Here is an 18,134-nt window from a genome sequence, read left to right as displayed (position 1 = left end):
TTGGCATTCTTCATTAAAGGAGAACTTTTCCCTATTTGGTAATCCTGAAATAGATATGGTTTCTACCAGAAAGACAGAGTAAATGAATAATTCTTTCTCTTTATCAATTTTCAAAGAATTTGATTCAATAGTCACCTCAAAGGGTGACAAACGAATTTTTTTCTGTCTCCTGATATTGATTTTTCATGTTGTTTTTGTTGTTGTTGTTGTTTCAATAAAAATCATTAACTACAATAATTGATTCCACTTGATCCTCTAATCATCAGCTTAGGCCAGAGGGAGCTCAGAGACCTGGATTCTAGGTTTTGAAGTATCCTAAGCCAACTGTGTGCCCTTGACAGGCCCTTTAATATTTGTTCTGATTTTCCTTTTTAAAGCCAGAGAATTGGACTGTGGATAGTTGCCTTCAGTTCTAGGATTGGGATTCTGAGCTCCATCCACCACCTTATCCACTGCCCTGCTTCTGTCCCCACAGGAAGAAGCCTTCAGCCTGCCATCCAGGCCTTCCTCGGGCGGGCACCCTCTGGCCGGTCAGTCCTTTCTCCTCTGGTTCCTCCACAGCAATCTCCCCTTCCAGCCTCCCTCGTCTCCTGTTTGCCACACAAGACCAGCTTTTCCCTGGTCTGAAATGCCTTGCTTCTCCCTCCCCGGGTATTCTGAACCTTCCCCGTCTTCCAGATCCCAGTTCAGTTCTTCCCACCTTTTCACTGCTATTCCACTACAGTGTTTTTTTGCTCTTAACTGGCGTTTTCTCTTGGAATATCACTTGTTTCAAGAGCATTGCTTAGCACAAAAGAAGTACTACAGCTGCTAATGTTGTTGAACTTCTGTGTCTTCTGTAGCACTGTGTATTTTGCTGAATAGCAATCTTAAGGTACTTGGGAGGGTGTGTGTGTGTGTGTGTGTGTGTGTGTGTGTGTGTGTTGGGCTAGAGTCTTAGAAGTGTCAATGTTCACCTTTTCATTGATATATTTCCACTCCCTGGGTTCCCTTACCTATCCAGGGGAACCGATAACCTGGACACAGTCATATTGATCTGAAGCATGTTAGGAAACAAGGATCGTCCCTGGTATCTTACAGTCTGACTAAGCGCAACTGTTGTATACTTTCTTCCCCTCTCCTGCTACATTGTTTTGTTTTGAATATGAGATCACAAGCCCCTAAATAAACCTCGTAAAGAGCCAGCTGTGCTGATAAGATATGTTAGGCACAGATTTTATTCAAGCAGAGTGATCCTCTAGCCAAAATGTTAAGAAAATATTAGGAGTAGTTTACGTAACATACATTTTCCAAGTTATTGACTGACAGCTAAATTTTATAATCACTTATGTGAATTCTCAAGAGATACAGTATTGCTGATTGCCCAAAATTTGACCTCGTATTCTTTGTTTAAGCCTATTTGTGAACTATAATTCTCTTCAACCTGCTAGAATGTGTTTCCCTGTTCGTTATAGAAGTTTGTCTTTTCTCAAGAGTGGAACCTTTTGAAATTACCTTCCTACAGTTGGAGTGGATCATCTAATAATTAGTGACGTCCGACAGGATTAGTCTGTTGCATTTTCATGCTGGAGAGGGTAAAGAGGGATATTCCAAATACCTAGGTACCAAGCCCACATTTATTATGCAAGGACCACCAACATTTATCTCTGACTTCCCTCGTAGCCTTCCCGATCGAGACACACACACACACTCTCATCACAGCTCTTCCTTGAACCTCATACTACTTCACATTCATGCTGCTCTTTATACCTGAAGTGCTTTTTCCCCATTTTTGTCAATCTATAAGTTATTATTGATCTTTCAGAAATCAAGTCCAAGATAACTTCCTCTTTCCCACCACTTCCCTACCACTACCCCAGTGCAGTTAACTTCCCTTCTCCTGCTTCTGCTGTACCAAGTACAGATGCCCAGGATAGTAGCAACTATGAGACTTTACGGTCTTTATTTGTGAACTCACTGGTCTCCTCCTACTAATATCTAAAACCGGGGGAGGGTGGAAACCTTGTCTGATCTGGCTTTTTATCTCCTGAAGTTATCTCTTTTTGTCTCCTCCTCATATTTGGGTCAGAGAAGATATTTACATAATAAATGTGTATCTCTTTAATAATTAAGTCCCCTGCCCTACCCGCAGACAGTTTCTCATCCTTCCCAAAGTTGGAATCCAGTGGCCTATAATAGTGTCGCCAGCAATATTGCTACATCTTCACAATTTGAACATAGCCCGTGAGTGAAAACCACTGCTCTAGAATACTTATGCACGGACAGATGGTGCTGTCAGACAAGTTGTTGAAGGGTACCTATTCTTTTATATAATAGCTGGACAGAATTGTGCATGACTGACATCTTTTTTTTTTTTTTTTAGATTGTATTTATTTATTTGACAGAGAGAGATCACAAGTAGGCAGAGAGGCAGGCAGAGAGAGACGAAGGGAAGCAGGCTTCCTGCCGAGCAGAGAGCCTGATGCGGGGCTTGATCCCAGGACCCTGAGATCACGACCCGAGCCAAATCCAGCGGCCCAACCCACTGAGCCACCCAGGTGCCCCTGCACGACTGACATCTTACATGCCTGTATGTAACCACCAACCAGACGTCCCTCCCAGTTGGGCTCTTCCCCTCCCCTAACAAAAGTATATTCATCTGCGTTCTCCAGAGAGGTAGAACCAAAGGGACAGGAGAGAGATGTTCTAGGTGTTTTTAACAGGAGGGCCTAATGGAAGTTGGGAAGAGTTTTTCTACAGAAAGGAGGTTTTAGCTGGGATCTGAAAGATAAGGAAGAGTACCCTAAGAAAGGAAGAAGGGGACAGAACTTCGTAGGCAAGTGCAGGGCCCTGAAATGGGAGCAAAGAGCTGAAGAAGCCCCAGGTAGGAGGATCCCAGAGAGGCAAGGGGAGGTGGAAGCGGATGGCTGGAGGAGGAGACAGAAGCCCAGTCATGAAGGGCCTTGCTGGTCTGAAGAATGCGAACCCTTATGCACTCAAGAGCTTTAAGTTGGTGAGAGACATAATCAGACATCACTTTTAAACTTAGAAACTATAAACCATACAAACCTTAAGTGGGAAGAATTTGTACATATGTGTTTACTCGTGAAACAGCTGCTCAGTCAAGATGTTTCCAGTACTTGGAAGGTTCTTGCCTTCTCCGTCAGGGCCCATGTCCTCCAAGGGTGGCCACTGTTCTGACTTCTGCCACCAGAGATGACTTCTGCTTGTTTTCGAACTACAATAAGAGCCGTCATGCAGTTGTTTCACTTCGTGTCTTAATGCTTTACTCAGCACACGGTCAGCGAGATCCACCCGCGTTGTCACACGCAGTGGTGGCTCGCCCTTTTTCGTTGCTTTGTAGTATTCCACTGTGTGACTACACCACGTGGTCTCTGCCCCTTCAGCTACTGATGCACACAACACCACTACAGTCGCCTCTTTTTTTGCAACTGCTATCACTCCCGGTGTTCATGTCTTTTGATGGACTTAAGCACTCATTTCCATAGGAGACGGAAGTCTTCAACAGATCGCTCTGCTTGTGAAGTGGAGGATGAAGGGGAAGAGAGTAGAAGGGCATTTGCTCAGGTGCCAGCTCCTTGGATGCACATATTTTTACCAGACAGTTTGTTAAAGGAGCAGACCCGTTCAGAACATTTTGAACCTCACACAAATCAAAATATAGATTAAAAAATGAAAAGCAGACTTACTTTTGGCTTACAGCAGTATTGTCATCACTATAGCTGTTATTGTTCACAGCAAGCTATCACGTGGACCTGATAATAATTAGAAGGATGGCATGGTGTGACAAGCTTTACTGATTGGTAGTTGAATTTATGTCCCAATAAACAGAAACATTACTGTCCTCATCTAACATTTGTGAAGTCCCCTCCCTCCATAATTGCTGGTGTGTGTGTGGGAGGGGTGATAGTGTCGTGGTGTGTCTGAATTTACTGTTTCCTCTCAAATGCTTCCTAAAAAGTGGTTTTCAAGAACCTTGGGGTCTCTGTAGTATCTCTGAACCATTCCTGTTCCAGGGACTAGAACGGCCCATACACAGAGACTACATTCTCCAAACTCAAGAGTTTTTTTTTTTTTTTTTAAGACTTTATTTATTTGACAGAGAGAGACACAGCAGGAGAGGGAACACAAGCAGGGGGAGTGGGAGAGGGAGAAGGAGGCTCCTTGTCAAGCAAGGAGCTTGATGCAGGGCTCGATCCCAGGACCCTGGGACCATGATCTGGGCCGAAGGCAGACGCTTAACCAACTGAGCCACCCAGGTACCCCCAAACTCAAGGTTTTTGGTTTTGTTTTTCCTGACTTGTGAGTTTATTTATATTTCTTTAAACTTTAAAATTGACACAGTTTGTTGTATGTATAATGGGTTGCCATTACAGAAAATGTTAGGTGAAATTCAGAATATTTTTGTAGAGAAATATAAAATCTGTACTCACAGTTAATATTCAGCCGATAGAACTGTGGGAATTAAGATACAGTAATATAGTAATAAAGAGGCTGTGGGTCCGATTTCACCGCACATGTCCGGCTGTTAGCTCACTATTTTGCATCATAATTCTACTCTAAATCTGTCTTTTCACCATCCTGAATGTGCTGTGCATTTTCATTAATCAGTACTTCTTGAACACCTACAATATGCCAGATACTTTGCTCCTAGGTCGTAGAGATATGGAGGTATAGTCATTGATTAAGGGAATCGAAAGTCTAGCAGAAGAGACAGTCAAGTGAACCAATGGGTGCCGTACCCCATTGAGGGCTGGGACTAAATTGTGCCTAGGGTGTTCTGGTAGCACTGACGAGGGGCATTTGAATCAGAGCAGGTAGCCTTTGAGCTGACTTTTCAAGAATGGCAGACGTGTACTAGGAAGGGCATGCCAGTCCCAGAGATTAGGAAATTCAGAGACACAGGGGCCGGAAGTAGCTTGATGTGGTCAAGGAATAACTAATAGCTTCTTATGGTTGGCGCACAGGGTTAGCATGCTTCGAGAAGCGAGAGAGAAGGTTAGAGAGGTATGCAGGGGCCAGAACTTAAAAGGCTGCGCATGTAGGAAAGGTGTGGACTGAGCAGGAGGCTTAGTTTCTTACCGGGTTCCTAGCTGGACTCCCTATGAGTCTTCAAGCGTGTCACTGGACGTAGGGTCCTCATCAGTATGACCAGAGAACTGGGGAGTCATTCCCAAACCATGTTCTGGAAACACCGATCCAGATGTGAAGAGATATATGCTGTGCTGTGAAAAATGTTGTCTTAAATAATTAAGGGAAGATTGAATACCACATTTGCCTCTTGCAGATTCACAGTGACATTAGCATGGTAAAAGTTTCCAAAGTCATCCAGTGAAGAAACCACTTCAATTTTCCTTAACTCAGCATTTTCCAAATTACTTGAACTTAGAGTCCATTTTCTCTAATATTACTATTAGTATCCTGCTGCAGAGCCCCATTTGGCAAACAATGGACAAGGTCTTAAAGATCCAATCATCTTCATTCATTTGTTAAATTTTTTTTAAAGCACAGAACCAAAAAGCTGGTCCTTATATACCCTCTTCCTATTTTAGTCCGCTGGTGCATCTCTATAAGAAACTTTAGCTATTTTTCATAGCAATGGCTTTTTCATTGCATCCGCTATCTTGGGATTTTTTTTTTCCTTTTCTCATTTTTCATGTCATGCCCAGACTTTATTACCTGGTAATAAGTTGCAAGAAATGAGAATTGAGTTGCTTCTAAACAAATATCAATCACTTGTGATATGTTTAGTAGAAATTCTAATGAATATAATCAGGGTTTTACTTATTATAAAGTCATTATATTCACCATTGGCAAATCCCAAAATTAATAACAAGTTAATACATCATTTGAGGTGCCAGAGAGATCAAATAAATAAAAACAGAATTGACCTTGTTAGAAATTTGATATTTTCAACACTTAACTGTCAGAGCCACTGATTTGGAAATTGTAATAAATTCTTGGAAAATGGGAACTTTTCCCCCCTACCCTGTAAAAATACCCATCATTTGGCAAACTACAGTGTCATTTTCCTTGAAGAGAATATAGTGATTGATTACCCAGAGTGCTACCATGACAAGGTAAACCAACCAAATAGCTGGAGAATTGTGTGTAATCATATAGCATCTCATAGGCTTTTTGTCGATCACAATCATTAGAATTAAACTACGACTTTCTAATCATTCCCTGTAGGTACTGCCTATTTACCCCAAAACCCGTATCTCAGGGGGATGTTCCTGGGTGCTTGCATTTTCCCCTTCCCCTCTGACACGGTCACAGGAATAAACACAGACCACCCTGAACCCACCCAGCGATACTGCGGAGTGCAGAGATGCCGGTGTCTAGGATACCTGACGTATGTGACATTCGAGAGGTTCATTTCTGTGTGCTAACATTATTAGTACTGTTTCCCTTATTAGTCGCATTGTCCTGAAGGTCCTGAGAATTCGTCAACCAGTGGGGGAGGGGAAGGATGGGAGATGGACAAAATGGAATAAAGAACGCCAGTCTTGCTTTCGAGAAGTTGACCATTGAATCAGGGAGACCAAACACACCTGAGACGATCTGAGAACAATTAGACATCTTCCCCTCTGTGTCAAAAGCACCAGCCCGCCCACTGAATCCCAGAGTGATGAAGGCCAGTCGAGGAGCCACCAAAACATCCTTGGTTATTAAAAGACTAAATTGAGTCGTAAGAAAGGAAGCGGTTACCCAAACCTGCCCGGAGTTAATTATCAATAGCTTAATTGGAAATAGAACCAGGCCCTTGCTCTCAATAAACCCGAACAATTTCCCTGTGCTCCTCCTCCCTGCGGTGTTATAGCCTTTGAGGGGGCTTTGTTAGGATGGCTGACTCCACTCTGCTTTATTAATTGCTGTCCACGTGTTGTAGGATATCCTGTGTTCTGAATCGGGATGAGGATTTTAGATGCTTCTGAGCAGCATGGGGACATGTAGCGAAGCCAAATCAATTCCTGTCACTCACACACAAACGCAGAGGCGCGGGATCACGGATCAGGGCGAAGCTGCACTGCTTTATTCTTAAAATCAATACAGAAAAGGAAGTTGAACTTGTGGGGATTCTTTGGAGACCATAATTTGGTTTCCTGTGAGGGTTAGCCTTACAGAATACAACCGTTCCTTCCTTTTCACCTTCTGATTATTTTACTTTGGGAGGGGGGAGGTCATGGGGGGGGCAGGACAGAAGATAAGAAACCTCTGCAGCCACATAATCTTGAATAAGCACGTGCGGGGAACTCATAACTCAAGCTGATCCTCCCCATTGTGTTGAGAAAAGCTGTCTAGTTGTAGCCATTCTTTGTATTTTCAGAAGGAAAAAAAAAAAAAATGAACCAAGACCCTGTACCCCATAGTCTGCATTTAAGCAGAATAAAATGCCTTTGATTTTTTTTTCCCCCCTACAGGTCACTGTCAGCATAGAAAAAAAAAATTTTTTTTTTAATGTTTACTTTTATGGCCGTGTCTACCATAGCTTCTGTAATTCTGTGTAAATAAACACATCTTCAACAAACCAATTGTTGATCAAAGGCTTCCAGGGTGGAAGGAATGTGATTAATGCTAGGCATGTGATTAATATTTACTCCATGGTAATTCTGCTCCTTCTGAAAGAGGCAGGTATTAATGGTTTCAACAACACGGTCTTGTCTTCATCCAAGATTTCGAGTTGATTGAATATGCCTCTTTACAGATAGAACGCCGACTGCCGCACAGTACTATCAGTCTCTAGCTGCAAGATGGGCTTATTATTATTGTTTCCCTGGGATATCTAATTCCATTCTTAAAATATGTCCGAGTCCCTTTGGACACTGCTTCTGCAGCGGTAGAAACAGTAGGAAATGCTCTGATCTAGCAAGGAAGTGGTGGGGCTATAAGCAGGGAGACTCCGGGCTAGCTCCCAGGCAGAGGGGTGTAGTTAAAAGGGCGCGGCTTGCAGCCCTTGGCTCTGCTGACTTCCTTCTCTAAGCTTGTTCCTTCATCTTTTATATCTTTTATTCTTTTTTTTTTTTCAGTGTTCCAAGATTTATTGTTTGTATATAACACCCAGTGCTCCATGCAATACGTGCCCTCCTTAATACCCATCGCTGGGGGGGGCACCTGGGTGGCTCAGTGGGTTAAGCCTCTGCCTTCGGCTCAGGTCATGATCCCAGGGTCTTGGGATCAAGTCCCGCATTGGGCTCTCTGCTCAGCGGGGAGCCTGCTTCCTCCTCTCTCTCTCTCTCTGCCTCTCTGCCTACTTGTGATCTCTGTCTGTCAAATAAATAAATAAAATCTTTTTTAAAAAAATTCCCATCACCGGCTCACCCATCCCCCTACTCCCCCTCCCCACTAAAACCCTCAGTTTGTTTCTCAAAGTCCACAGTCTCTCATGATACATCTCCCCCTCTGATTTCCCCCAATTCACTTTTCCTTTCCTTCTCCTAATGTTCTCCATGTTATTCCTTATGTTCCTTCAGATCCTGGAGGGCATTTTTGTCTGAGTTGCCTTTTGTAGGTCCTTAATCTCAAAGTACAGCCTTGGATGCAATAACTCAGTCTCCAGCCAAACATGCATTTTCTTTCTTAAAAGCCATAGCCATATCTCATGGGTGCCAAGAATTTCATGAAACCATTCCATAAACCCCTGTCCTGCGTCTTTCCACAGAAAGTGCTTTCTCAGGCCTTTGGAAGACCAGCATCATGCAAGTTAATTATTTGGTTGTTTTTAATTGATACTTGTCAGTGTTGCCTCCCCCAGGAAAGCTTGTGTCTTAGATGATGGCATCCTTGCAGTTGGCCCTCCTTGTCCTACACATGACTTGAATTAAAAAAAAAAAAAAAAGAGAGAGAGAGAGAGAAAGAGAGAGAAAACAACTCATGAATTTCTGTGTCCTCTCACAGAGCACAATCATTGTGGAGAAGACCGTGCAGGACCTCATGAACCTGATGCACGACCTGAGCGCGTACTCGGATCAGTTCCTCAACATGGTGTGCGTGAAACTCCAGGAATACAAGGACACCTGCACTGCGGCCTGCAGGTAGACCTTTGGCGGCGACCCTGACCAGTATCCTGCTTGGGGATACTGTTTCTCCACCATTCTAGAAAAGGACCAGTTTTGCGCTCGGCAAGGGTATTGACAAGAGCACGTGCCTCCTAGATGCATGTGTGGTCACGCCAACAGAGGGAATGGGAGGGACCAAGGGACAGAGCCACTTAGGACTACTGCTGAATGGCAGAGACAAGGTGTCAGCCTGGACTTCCATGAAAACCTAGAATCGTTAAGATTTGTCTTTGGGGAGATGCCAGATCGTGGTCGGTCCATCTCGTGATCCTGAAAGATCTTTAAAGGAAAGGAATTTGAAATTCTTGGGATCCCTTAATAATCTGCAATATACTTTCTTTTTAGTTCTTAAGATGTGCTTCTCCAGATGCTTGATCTGTAGCCTTCTGACCACGATGACTGGACAGTTAGGCCTGTTTCCAGCATCCACAGAACTGAAACACCATTGTTATGAACTGGAAAACCTTTAGTTTTCCCTCTGATTTCTTTTCTCTGGGCTCAGAAATCTCACTGAGCTATGGAATAGATCCTAGCACTTCTGGTAAGAAGCTAATAATAGGAGCAAATGATGGTCTGCTTGACAAGACCTGAAACAATTAGGGAAGAAAAGAGTATATGATAAAACACTAAAATTTATGTGATCTATAATTAAGGAGAGGTAGGAAAGTACAGTAATAAGGGGCTCCTTGCACGAAATGGGACAAAAGAGCAGAAGGTAGGAAAGATGAGAGAGAAAAAGAAGGGGAGACTGGAGTCAGAAAAGATTTCACAGGTGAGATGTGTGGATGTGTGCTGGCTTTAGAAAGACAGATGGGATGTAGGGAGGCGGACAGAATAAAGGACATTTCAGGGACACAGGGGAAGTACCAGGATTGTTGCCTGTTAGTTCAGCAAAATCATTACCTTTCTTGTGTAGGACCCAGTGCTGGACACGGTGCTTCTTGGTACATTCTGGCATCGCCTTTGCCAGAGATTTATTGAGCATTTACAAGGTCCAAGACAATGTGAGTATGTGAGGATAAAGTGTCCGTCAGTCAGAGATTATAACTCGAATGAGTTTGCCTTCTTGGTAGAGAACAGAAAAGGAAATCAGAGACCAAGACATTCTCTTGGTAGAGAACAGAAAAGGAAATCAGAGACCAAGACATTCTCTTGGTAGAGAATAGAAAAGGAAATCAGAGACCACTGTCCACGGTGTTAATTTGTGATAGAGAATATAAAATAGGTAAACATGCTCTAGGAGGAAAAAACAAACGACGTGAGGACAGGAGCCCCTCCGTGACAGGTAGGAAGTAGGCCTTGTGGAGAATGAGGAGGACTTAGACAGGATTTGGGCTAAAGAGCTGAAGGAAGGAACCAGAGCAATTTCAAGGAGGTGAGAAGAGTAGGGAAAGAAAGAACACATGACAAATGTTTGGGTTTGGGAAAGGAAGGCTGAGCCAACATGGAGGCTCTTGAATACAGGCTCAGGGAACTTGGCCTTGTACGATTAGGTAGTGGGGAACCACTGATGAAGAATAAATGGGAGTACCAGGCACAGACCTGTGCATCAGGGAGACTTTTCTGAGCTTTGTGTGTGATGGACAGGAAAAGCAAGAGTGTGGGGGAGGAGGGAGAGAAAGAGAGGCAACGAGTTTCTGAATTGAAGAGAAGCAAAAGAGATAGTGAGGAAGGGACAAATCAAGAGACACTAGGAGCCAAATTTGTAGGACGTGGCCACTGGTTGGCTGTAGGGGTAAGGAAATATATGAAGAAATAGTAGTTGAAATTAGCTTTATCTTTTCTGTGCTGTATTTGTAGAGAATTTTTTAAAAACTTGAATTCAAGATCTCACATTTACCCATTAAATTTAATGTTATTTTTAGCTCATCGTTTCAGTCTTCTGAGATATTTTTGAATCCTCATTCTGTCATCAGAAAATCTTAGCTCTTCCCCAAATTCCTTGTCATTCTTGATTTTATAAGCAATCTTTTAGTTTCTTTATGTATGTCATTTGGAAAAAAAAATGTTCAACTGGACAAGGCTAAGTTGGAAATTTGGGGGCATACCTCTTGAGACTTCTTTGAGATTCTTATTCCTACTTTACCCAGTATTTCAGGAGTTTCTGGGTTTTCTAAATGTGAAATCAGACTATACCTCAAGAGCAGGCTCTGAAACCTACATCTGAATGCTGACTTTGCCACTTACTAGTTCCTATGACCTTGAACAATTAGTTAGTCAGCCTCCCTGTGCCTTAATTTTCTCATCTGCAAGAAGGAATAATAAGGAATAATATTATTATATTATTATTAATATAATAATAATAATATTATTATTATAAGGAATAATAATAGATCTCCCCTCATAGGGTTGTTTTGAAAATGTTAGTCTTCTAGAACTGTTTTTAGCAAAATAGTAAGTTTCCCCCAAAATAATTAGCTGTGATTCTGATGACAAAGATGACCCTTACCACCATTCATGATAGTACTTCCTGTATTTTATCATCTGCCCCCATAAGAGACTTGTTAGATTTCTTGCTGGTGTCCTTCCAGTCCTAACCTTTATAATGCAGCTCCCCCTCCCTCAGGTCTCCCCAGAGTGGGCACATACAGGTGTGCAAAACACAGTACGAGGTATCCTACTTTCAGGACCCACTGACCCTGCTGTGCAGAACCTTTGTTAAGAGCTCTTGCTCATATTTGACAGCTTACAAACTACCCTTGGAAACCAGGACTCTTGACCTTAAGCCAGATTTACCATTTCCTATGGCAAATCAGTGAGTGTCCGAGTTAGGATAGGAACAAAGGCATGTGATTTGTGCGTTGCGAGGTCTTCTTGGCTCCGAGTGAGGACCACTTCCTAATTGTTCACAAACCATCTTGAATGATCAGTTCTAGAATTTTGCCTCTAACTCCAAACTCACCTGATTTCTGTCATATACTTTCTTTTCTTTTCTTTTTTTTTTTTAAGATTTTATTTATTTATTTGACAGACAGAGATCACAAGTAGGCAGAGAGGCAGGCAGAGAGATAGGAGGAAGCAGGCTCCCCGCTGAGCAGAGAACCTGATGTGGGGCTCGATCCCAGGACCCTGAGATCATGACCTGAGCCAAAGGCAGAGGCTTTAACCCACTGAGCCACCCAGGCGCCCCCTTTCTTTTCTTTTTATGAACATCTTTGCTCTTGGGCATTTTTCACTGTTTGCCAGGATACCTCTAAGATGATCAGGAATGGGTCTGTGATTCTCTGCTCTGAGTTACTTCTGGTGCCCCGAGGTCCTTGCCTAAATGTATTAAGCCTGTAAGGATATTCTTTAATTCCAATAACTGTTGACACAGTTTGTTACCCCATCCTAAAAGCAACATACTGGTTTCTAGGATTTCATTCATTCAGCCGATGTTTCTTGAGTACTTGTAGGGTTTGTAGAGACAGTGATGAACCAAAAGACGAGGTGCTGCTTTCATGAAGTTGACATTCTGCTGGAGATGGAAGAGAGAAGACAGACAATAAATAGAATGATAGACACAAAGAATTTTAAAATAATAAGTACTGTGGGGGGAGCGGTAGGAGGAATGCGCTCTGGAGTGTAGGAGTGTAGTCTCTGGAGTGTAGGAGAAGGAGCCCGCCATTTTACATAAGGTGGTCCGGAGGGCCACTCAAGCTGAGGTTTGAGAAGAGGCTCAAAGGAATTTGGGGAGTTAGCTGAAGTATCTGGAAAGAAGTATCTGAAAGAAAGCAAAGGCCCTAAAGCAAGGCTCTGCATGCAACTTTCCAGGAGCCACCTCTGGGAGGCCAGTGTGGTTGGTGTAAAGTGAGCAAAGAGGGTATGAGGAGGACGTCCCAGAGAGCACAGAGGGCCAGACCATGCAGGGCCTTGTAGGTCACAATAGGGATACTGACTTCTACTCTGAGTGAAACAGGGAGCCCCCTAGGGGGGCAGCATGATCGCCATGACCATATACTGTACCGAGCATAAGCTGTATGGGGACAGGGATGGAAGCAGGGCTATCGTGGCAATCCAGGTAAGAGATGAAGACCGCTCATACTTATGGTAGCAGTAGGGATGGTGAGCACTGGTTGAATTCTGAATATCTTTGGAATTCCCAGCCTTAGTTAGAAGGTGTGAGAGGAAGAAAGGCGTAGAAGATGACTCCTAAGATTTTTTTTTATTTGAGTGATGGAAAGATGGAGTTGCCAGCTATGGAGATGGAAGACACCACAGGACAAGCAAGTGAAGACTTAAAATTTGGGGCGGGGGGAGTCTCTGGGGCATCCACACAGAGATAGGGAGCAGGCATCCAAAGGAGAGGGGTCTGGCCATTGACATATATATAGTATGTGTAAATGGTATGTAAAACCACGGACGAGATGAAACCTCGGGGGAGTGAGTGTAAACATGATAGAGAGGAGGACCGTGGACTTAAAGAAGTTTGCCAGAAGAGAAGAAACCAGCAAAGGCAACTGACAAGCAGCAGTGACATAGGAGGCAAATTCAGAGCCGGGTGTTCCGGAAACCAAGGAGCAGAGTGGAGGGAGGAAGTGTGGGGTCAGCATTCGAACTGATGGAGTGACAGATCTGACCTCACAGAAGTCGTCAGTGATCGTCACCAGAGTGGTTTCTGTGGACCCGTGGGTGGGAAACCCAGAGAGGCCTGCACTGCTGAAGAAGGTGGAGAGTGGGGAACGTAGAAGTACAGGGGGAACCCCTACAGTGAGTTTTGCTGCCACAAGGTGCAGAGAAAGGAGGTGGTAGCTAGAGAGTTGAGGTCATAGGAAGTGTGTTTTGTCATTTTATATGTTATTTTAATGAGAAGAAATCGGTGCATGTTTGGATTTGAAGAGTATTACTGAGACAGAGGGAAGTTTGCTGAGGTAGGACAGAAAGGGGCTAATGGCTAGTCAGCAGGAGCTGGATGTACCGCACAGGCAGAGGAACTTTGTTTGCTTGGTCTGTCCTTTCAGGGATTGAATTCTTTCTCTGCCATCTACGTTTCACTATTTTGTCCAAACAGCGCAACTGTGTCTCCATTGTATGTATTACTTCTTCTCGGAGCACAGCTCTTGCTTTTGCTTTGGTTCCTGATGTATTGTGGTCCTCCCAGAGCCTCTTGGTTCCTTCCCCCAGGAGTCCATACCACCGTGGTGTCCCTCCTGACCAAATTGTCTGGAATGGTGTCCACTTACTGGTGCCCATTATCAGGTCATTTCATGCACAAGGTAATATCTGTAGCGATCTACCACAGTCGCTGATTTACAGGCCTGGGATGAATTACCTCAGGGATGGGAAAAGTAATTCTGTGAAGCTTTGAAGGGGAAAAGATAGAAAATCATTTATATGGCTATTACAAAGCAACACACACACACACACACACACACACACACACACAGACACCCATATATAACCCCACGGTGCCTGTTGCCCACTACTTAATCAGGTTTTTCAAGCTAGAGGGAAAGTGTTTTCTTACTGTCTGACTCTGAAGATGCAAAGTGTCCTTACTTCCTCTCTTCCCATTTACTGCCCTCCCCCAGATTGGCACCTGCTGTGGAGTAATTAGGGCAGTCCTAATTTGGACAGCCAAATCCTGATTACAGTGAGAGGAAAAACAGGAAATGTTCTAGTTTTGCTGCCAGCAAATGACTGACTTAAATAGAAAGCCATATACAATTCAAATGATCCAAAATGATATAACATTGGGGAAGGAAGAAGGGAGCAGGGAAACATTGCAAATCTGATTCTTTCTCAGCAGATATCTTTTACAGAAATGATCAAATCCACAAGCTCACAATGCCCTCTGCTGAGAGCTGGCTTGTTTTCTAAGTTTACCCTGAGAACCGGAGCATTCACTGGGAGTTGAGAGATCTGAGGGAAGGTCAGGAACATCTCACCTTTCTTGGAGCACCTCACTCTGGAGAGAAAGACCGTAGTGTCTAATGATGTCATGTTACATGCTTTGGATAAAGAGAGATTTCCGAAAAGGGTAATGAGGACTAGAAGTCTTTTCCTTAATTAGTCCCACCCCTTGGGGCTTAGAGGAAAACTCAGCTGTGGGTTCTCCAATGAGCTGCATTAGCAATCCGCCTGTCGGTCCATTAGCCTGCTACTTCCGAGCTGAGTGCTTCTCTGCCTCTGCTTGTCCTCTTTGTCCTGGGGTACTGCCAGCAGCTTAGGTGTCCCAAAATAGTCATTGAAAGACTGGAAATCACAGTTTTTTAAAGTTTCTGCATCTTCCAATTCAGCATCAGTTTGTTGATTTTATTTTATTTTATTTTACTTTATTTTATTTTTTGGTCTCTCTGCCTTGGTTGGGCCTGGTAGAGAATACAAATAAAACATCTTCTAATCTTTGTGGCTCTGCTGGTAGAAAACACCAGTATGTTTTGATTAGAAGAAGGTATAACCATCCTCAGGGTTCACAGAGGACCGAGAACTCATGCCAGAGCATGAAGAAAGGGTGACATTGGGATAAACTTGAAATCACTGACGGCAGAAACCAGGTCTGGCCCCAGCCTAGGCAACTCACTGACCCTCGTTGTGTTTGCTGAATGAATAAGGAAACTCCTAATGGACTGAACAGGGGGAGCAAGCAGTGGGGTAGCATGGGTAGATGCGATGTGTGGGGGAGAGGTTGAGAAATCAAAATGACTAGGTAGACAGTGTGGCTGGGCAGGAATGGGCAGAATAGGGAACGTTGAAGACTTCCCATATGAAGCAAGGGAATACTCTCCTGGCAAGGAGGTTTTGGTAAGGAGGATGATCTGCCTTCTCCATGATCGAAGCCGTGTCCTAAGATCTCTGTGGCCCGATCGTGTTACGTAGAAACGAGAGACCAGGACCTGTGATGGGTCTTGAAGCCCCAGGGTTTCCAGAGTAGCCAGAGGCCAGCATCCTGTAGGAATGAGAGCATGGTTGAGCTTGCCTTGCCCAACTCAAAACCCAAATGAGGGGGGGGGGGGTGGGAGGTGCATGTGCCAGAAGCTAAGTCTATCTGGCTCTCAGCCCAAAGAAGAGGCAATGGAATCGAAGAGAAAAAGCTGGAAAACCTAAACTTTTTTTTTTTTTAAGATTTATTTATTTATCTGAGAGAGAAAGTGAGTGCAAGCAGGGGGAAGGGCAGAGGGAGAAGGGGTGAGAGAATCTTGAGCAAATTGCCTGTTCGGCCTGGAGCCCAACGCAGGACTCGATCCCAGAGCCCTGAGATCACAACCTGAGCCAAACCAAGAGTCTAAACTAACTTTGAACCTCAGAAAAGCCAAGGAGGGGTGCACAGTGGTGCCATTGGTTGAGCATCTGACTTTTGGTTTCAGCTCAGGTCGTGATCTCGGGATCATAAAACCAAGTTGTCCCTTCCACACCCGCCCCAAAATCAGACTTTGCAGTCAGTGCGGAGTCTGCCCAGGAGTCTCTCTCCCTCTGCTCCTCCCCCTACTCATGTGTGCATGGTCTCTCTCCCTCTCTCTCAAATGAATAAATAAATAAAATTTTTAAAAAGGGAAAAAAAGAATCAGAAAAAGACCCAAGGGAACTCTCTGTAAGCTCCACGCAGGCTTGTCTTCTGGTTGCCTCTTGAAACTGTTCTATCCCTTACCCGCTTGGCTTACATGGCACTGATATACTCATTTGTATGAAATACTGAGGAAATACAAAGGAACACTCATAAAATATGTACACTGTCTGGTTCATAGGAAGCGCTCAGCCAACGAGAGCTGACATTCTGTCCTCCAACTTGTTATGCGTGACCCTATTCTGGCATCCGCTGTATTACAATTTACAGATTTTTTCGATGCATGATCTGAACCGTTACTGGTTTACGTGTCTTTTTCAAAAACATTGTTTTTCAACTGTGGATTCACATCAGCTTATTTGGGGAGATATCAAAGCACCCATACAGGATTTCCCACACTGGGCCCACTGAGCCTTGGGCCTGGGGAAAGAGTAGTTTAAAATGTCCCAAAAGTGATTCTCATGGTGTTAACTTCACCCATGATCTAAACTTTGGAAATCTAGGAGGATATCCTTATGTCTTTTCCCACATACTCATCTCCAACTTTTAGCGTGATGCCTGTCTGGACGCCTCTCCTCCATCTTTCCTGATGAAATGAGTAGCTTCCCTCTGCCTCTCGGGTGCACGTCAGCTGACACAGATGCTGCCCACGCAGCCACGTGTCCCACAGACTCCACAGCAAGCAACCAGTCGTAATTTCTCCCCCACAAGTCAGCCGACAGCGACATCAGACAGGAGCCTCTTGAAGTAACTTTGCCGCAGAGTAATAACGGCCTGTACTGGAATGGGGTCACACTCAGCAAAGTACTCTGCCACTGTGCGGGGGACTGTCAGTCACTCACCCGTCTCTTCAGCTACAACCGTCCGGAAGACAGGACTCCCCCGACCTCACCTATAAGAAAATGGAGGTTCAGAAAGGTCCAGAACCCCGCGAAGGTCACAGCGTGAGGATGGTTTTGTCTAAAGCCCAGAGAAGAGCTAGTGGAATTAAAGAGAAAACAGGGGACCTGAGAAATGTTGCCGATGGTTCAGAGAGGCATTCTAGCAGGAGCGTGGACTCGAGAGCAGTTGGTACAGACTCAGTCCCAGCTCGGCCCTCCTCAGCTGCGGGATCCTGAGCAGGCCTTGGGATCATGTCCATCAGTTGCAAATGATCACCCCACCTACCGCACAGAATTGTTAGTGGGATTGCAAGAGTTAATAATACAGGTGAAGTGTTGAGAGCAATGCCTAGGAAATGCCAACTGTCAGCTGATAGTTATTGCTGCTGGTATTTGTTATTTATTTTTAAATCAATTCATTAGTAATTTTAATTTTTTTATTTTTTATTAACATATAATGTATTATTAGCCCCAGGGGTACAGGTCTGTGAATCGCCAGGTTTACACACTTCACAGCACTCGCCACAGCACGTGCCCTCCCCAATGTCCATAACCCCACCACCCTCTCCCTACCCTCCTCCCCCCAGCAACCCTCAGTTTGTTTTGTGAGATTAAGAGTCACTTATGGTTCGTCTCCCTCCTGATCCCATCTTGTTTCATTTTTCCCTTCCCTACTCCCCAAACCCCCCATGTTGTCTCTCAAATTCTTCA

At 44.1% G+C, this 18,134-nt stretch overlaps 1 protein-coding gene across 4 annotated transcripts in view; it reads left to right on the top strand.

The window, feature by feature from the left end:
• The window catches only part of EXOC4 (exocyst complex component 4), a 726,477-nt gene that overhangs the window by 562,836 nt on the left and 145,507 nt on the right, over positions 1-18,134 (top strand). For all 4 annotated transcript variants that reach the window (XM_032868997.1, XM_032869003.1, XM_032869014.1 and 1 more), the window contains exon 12: positions 8,899-9,035. In XM_032868997.1, coding sequence (XP_032724888.1) covers positions 8,899-9,035 — 137 coding nt within the window. The remainder of the gene's footprint in view (positions 1-8,898; positions 9,036-18,134) is intronic.

This window comes from Lontra canadensis, unplaced genomic scaffold, assembly GCF_010015895.1.
Source record: "Lontra canadensis isolate GAN:19392208 unplaced genomic scaffold, GSC_riverotter_1.0 scaffold2, whole genome shotgun sequence".
Classification (NCBI taxonomy): Eukaryota; Metazoa; Chordata; class Mammalia; order Carnivora; family Mustelidae; genus Lontra; species Lontra canadensis.
The sequence above is the reverse complement of the archived record's forward strand: the minus strand, read 5'-3'. Positions and strand labels throughout refer to the sequence as shown.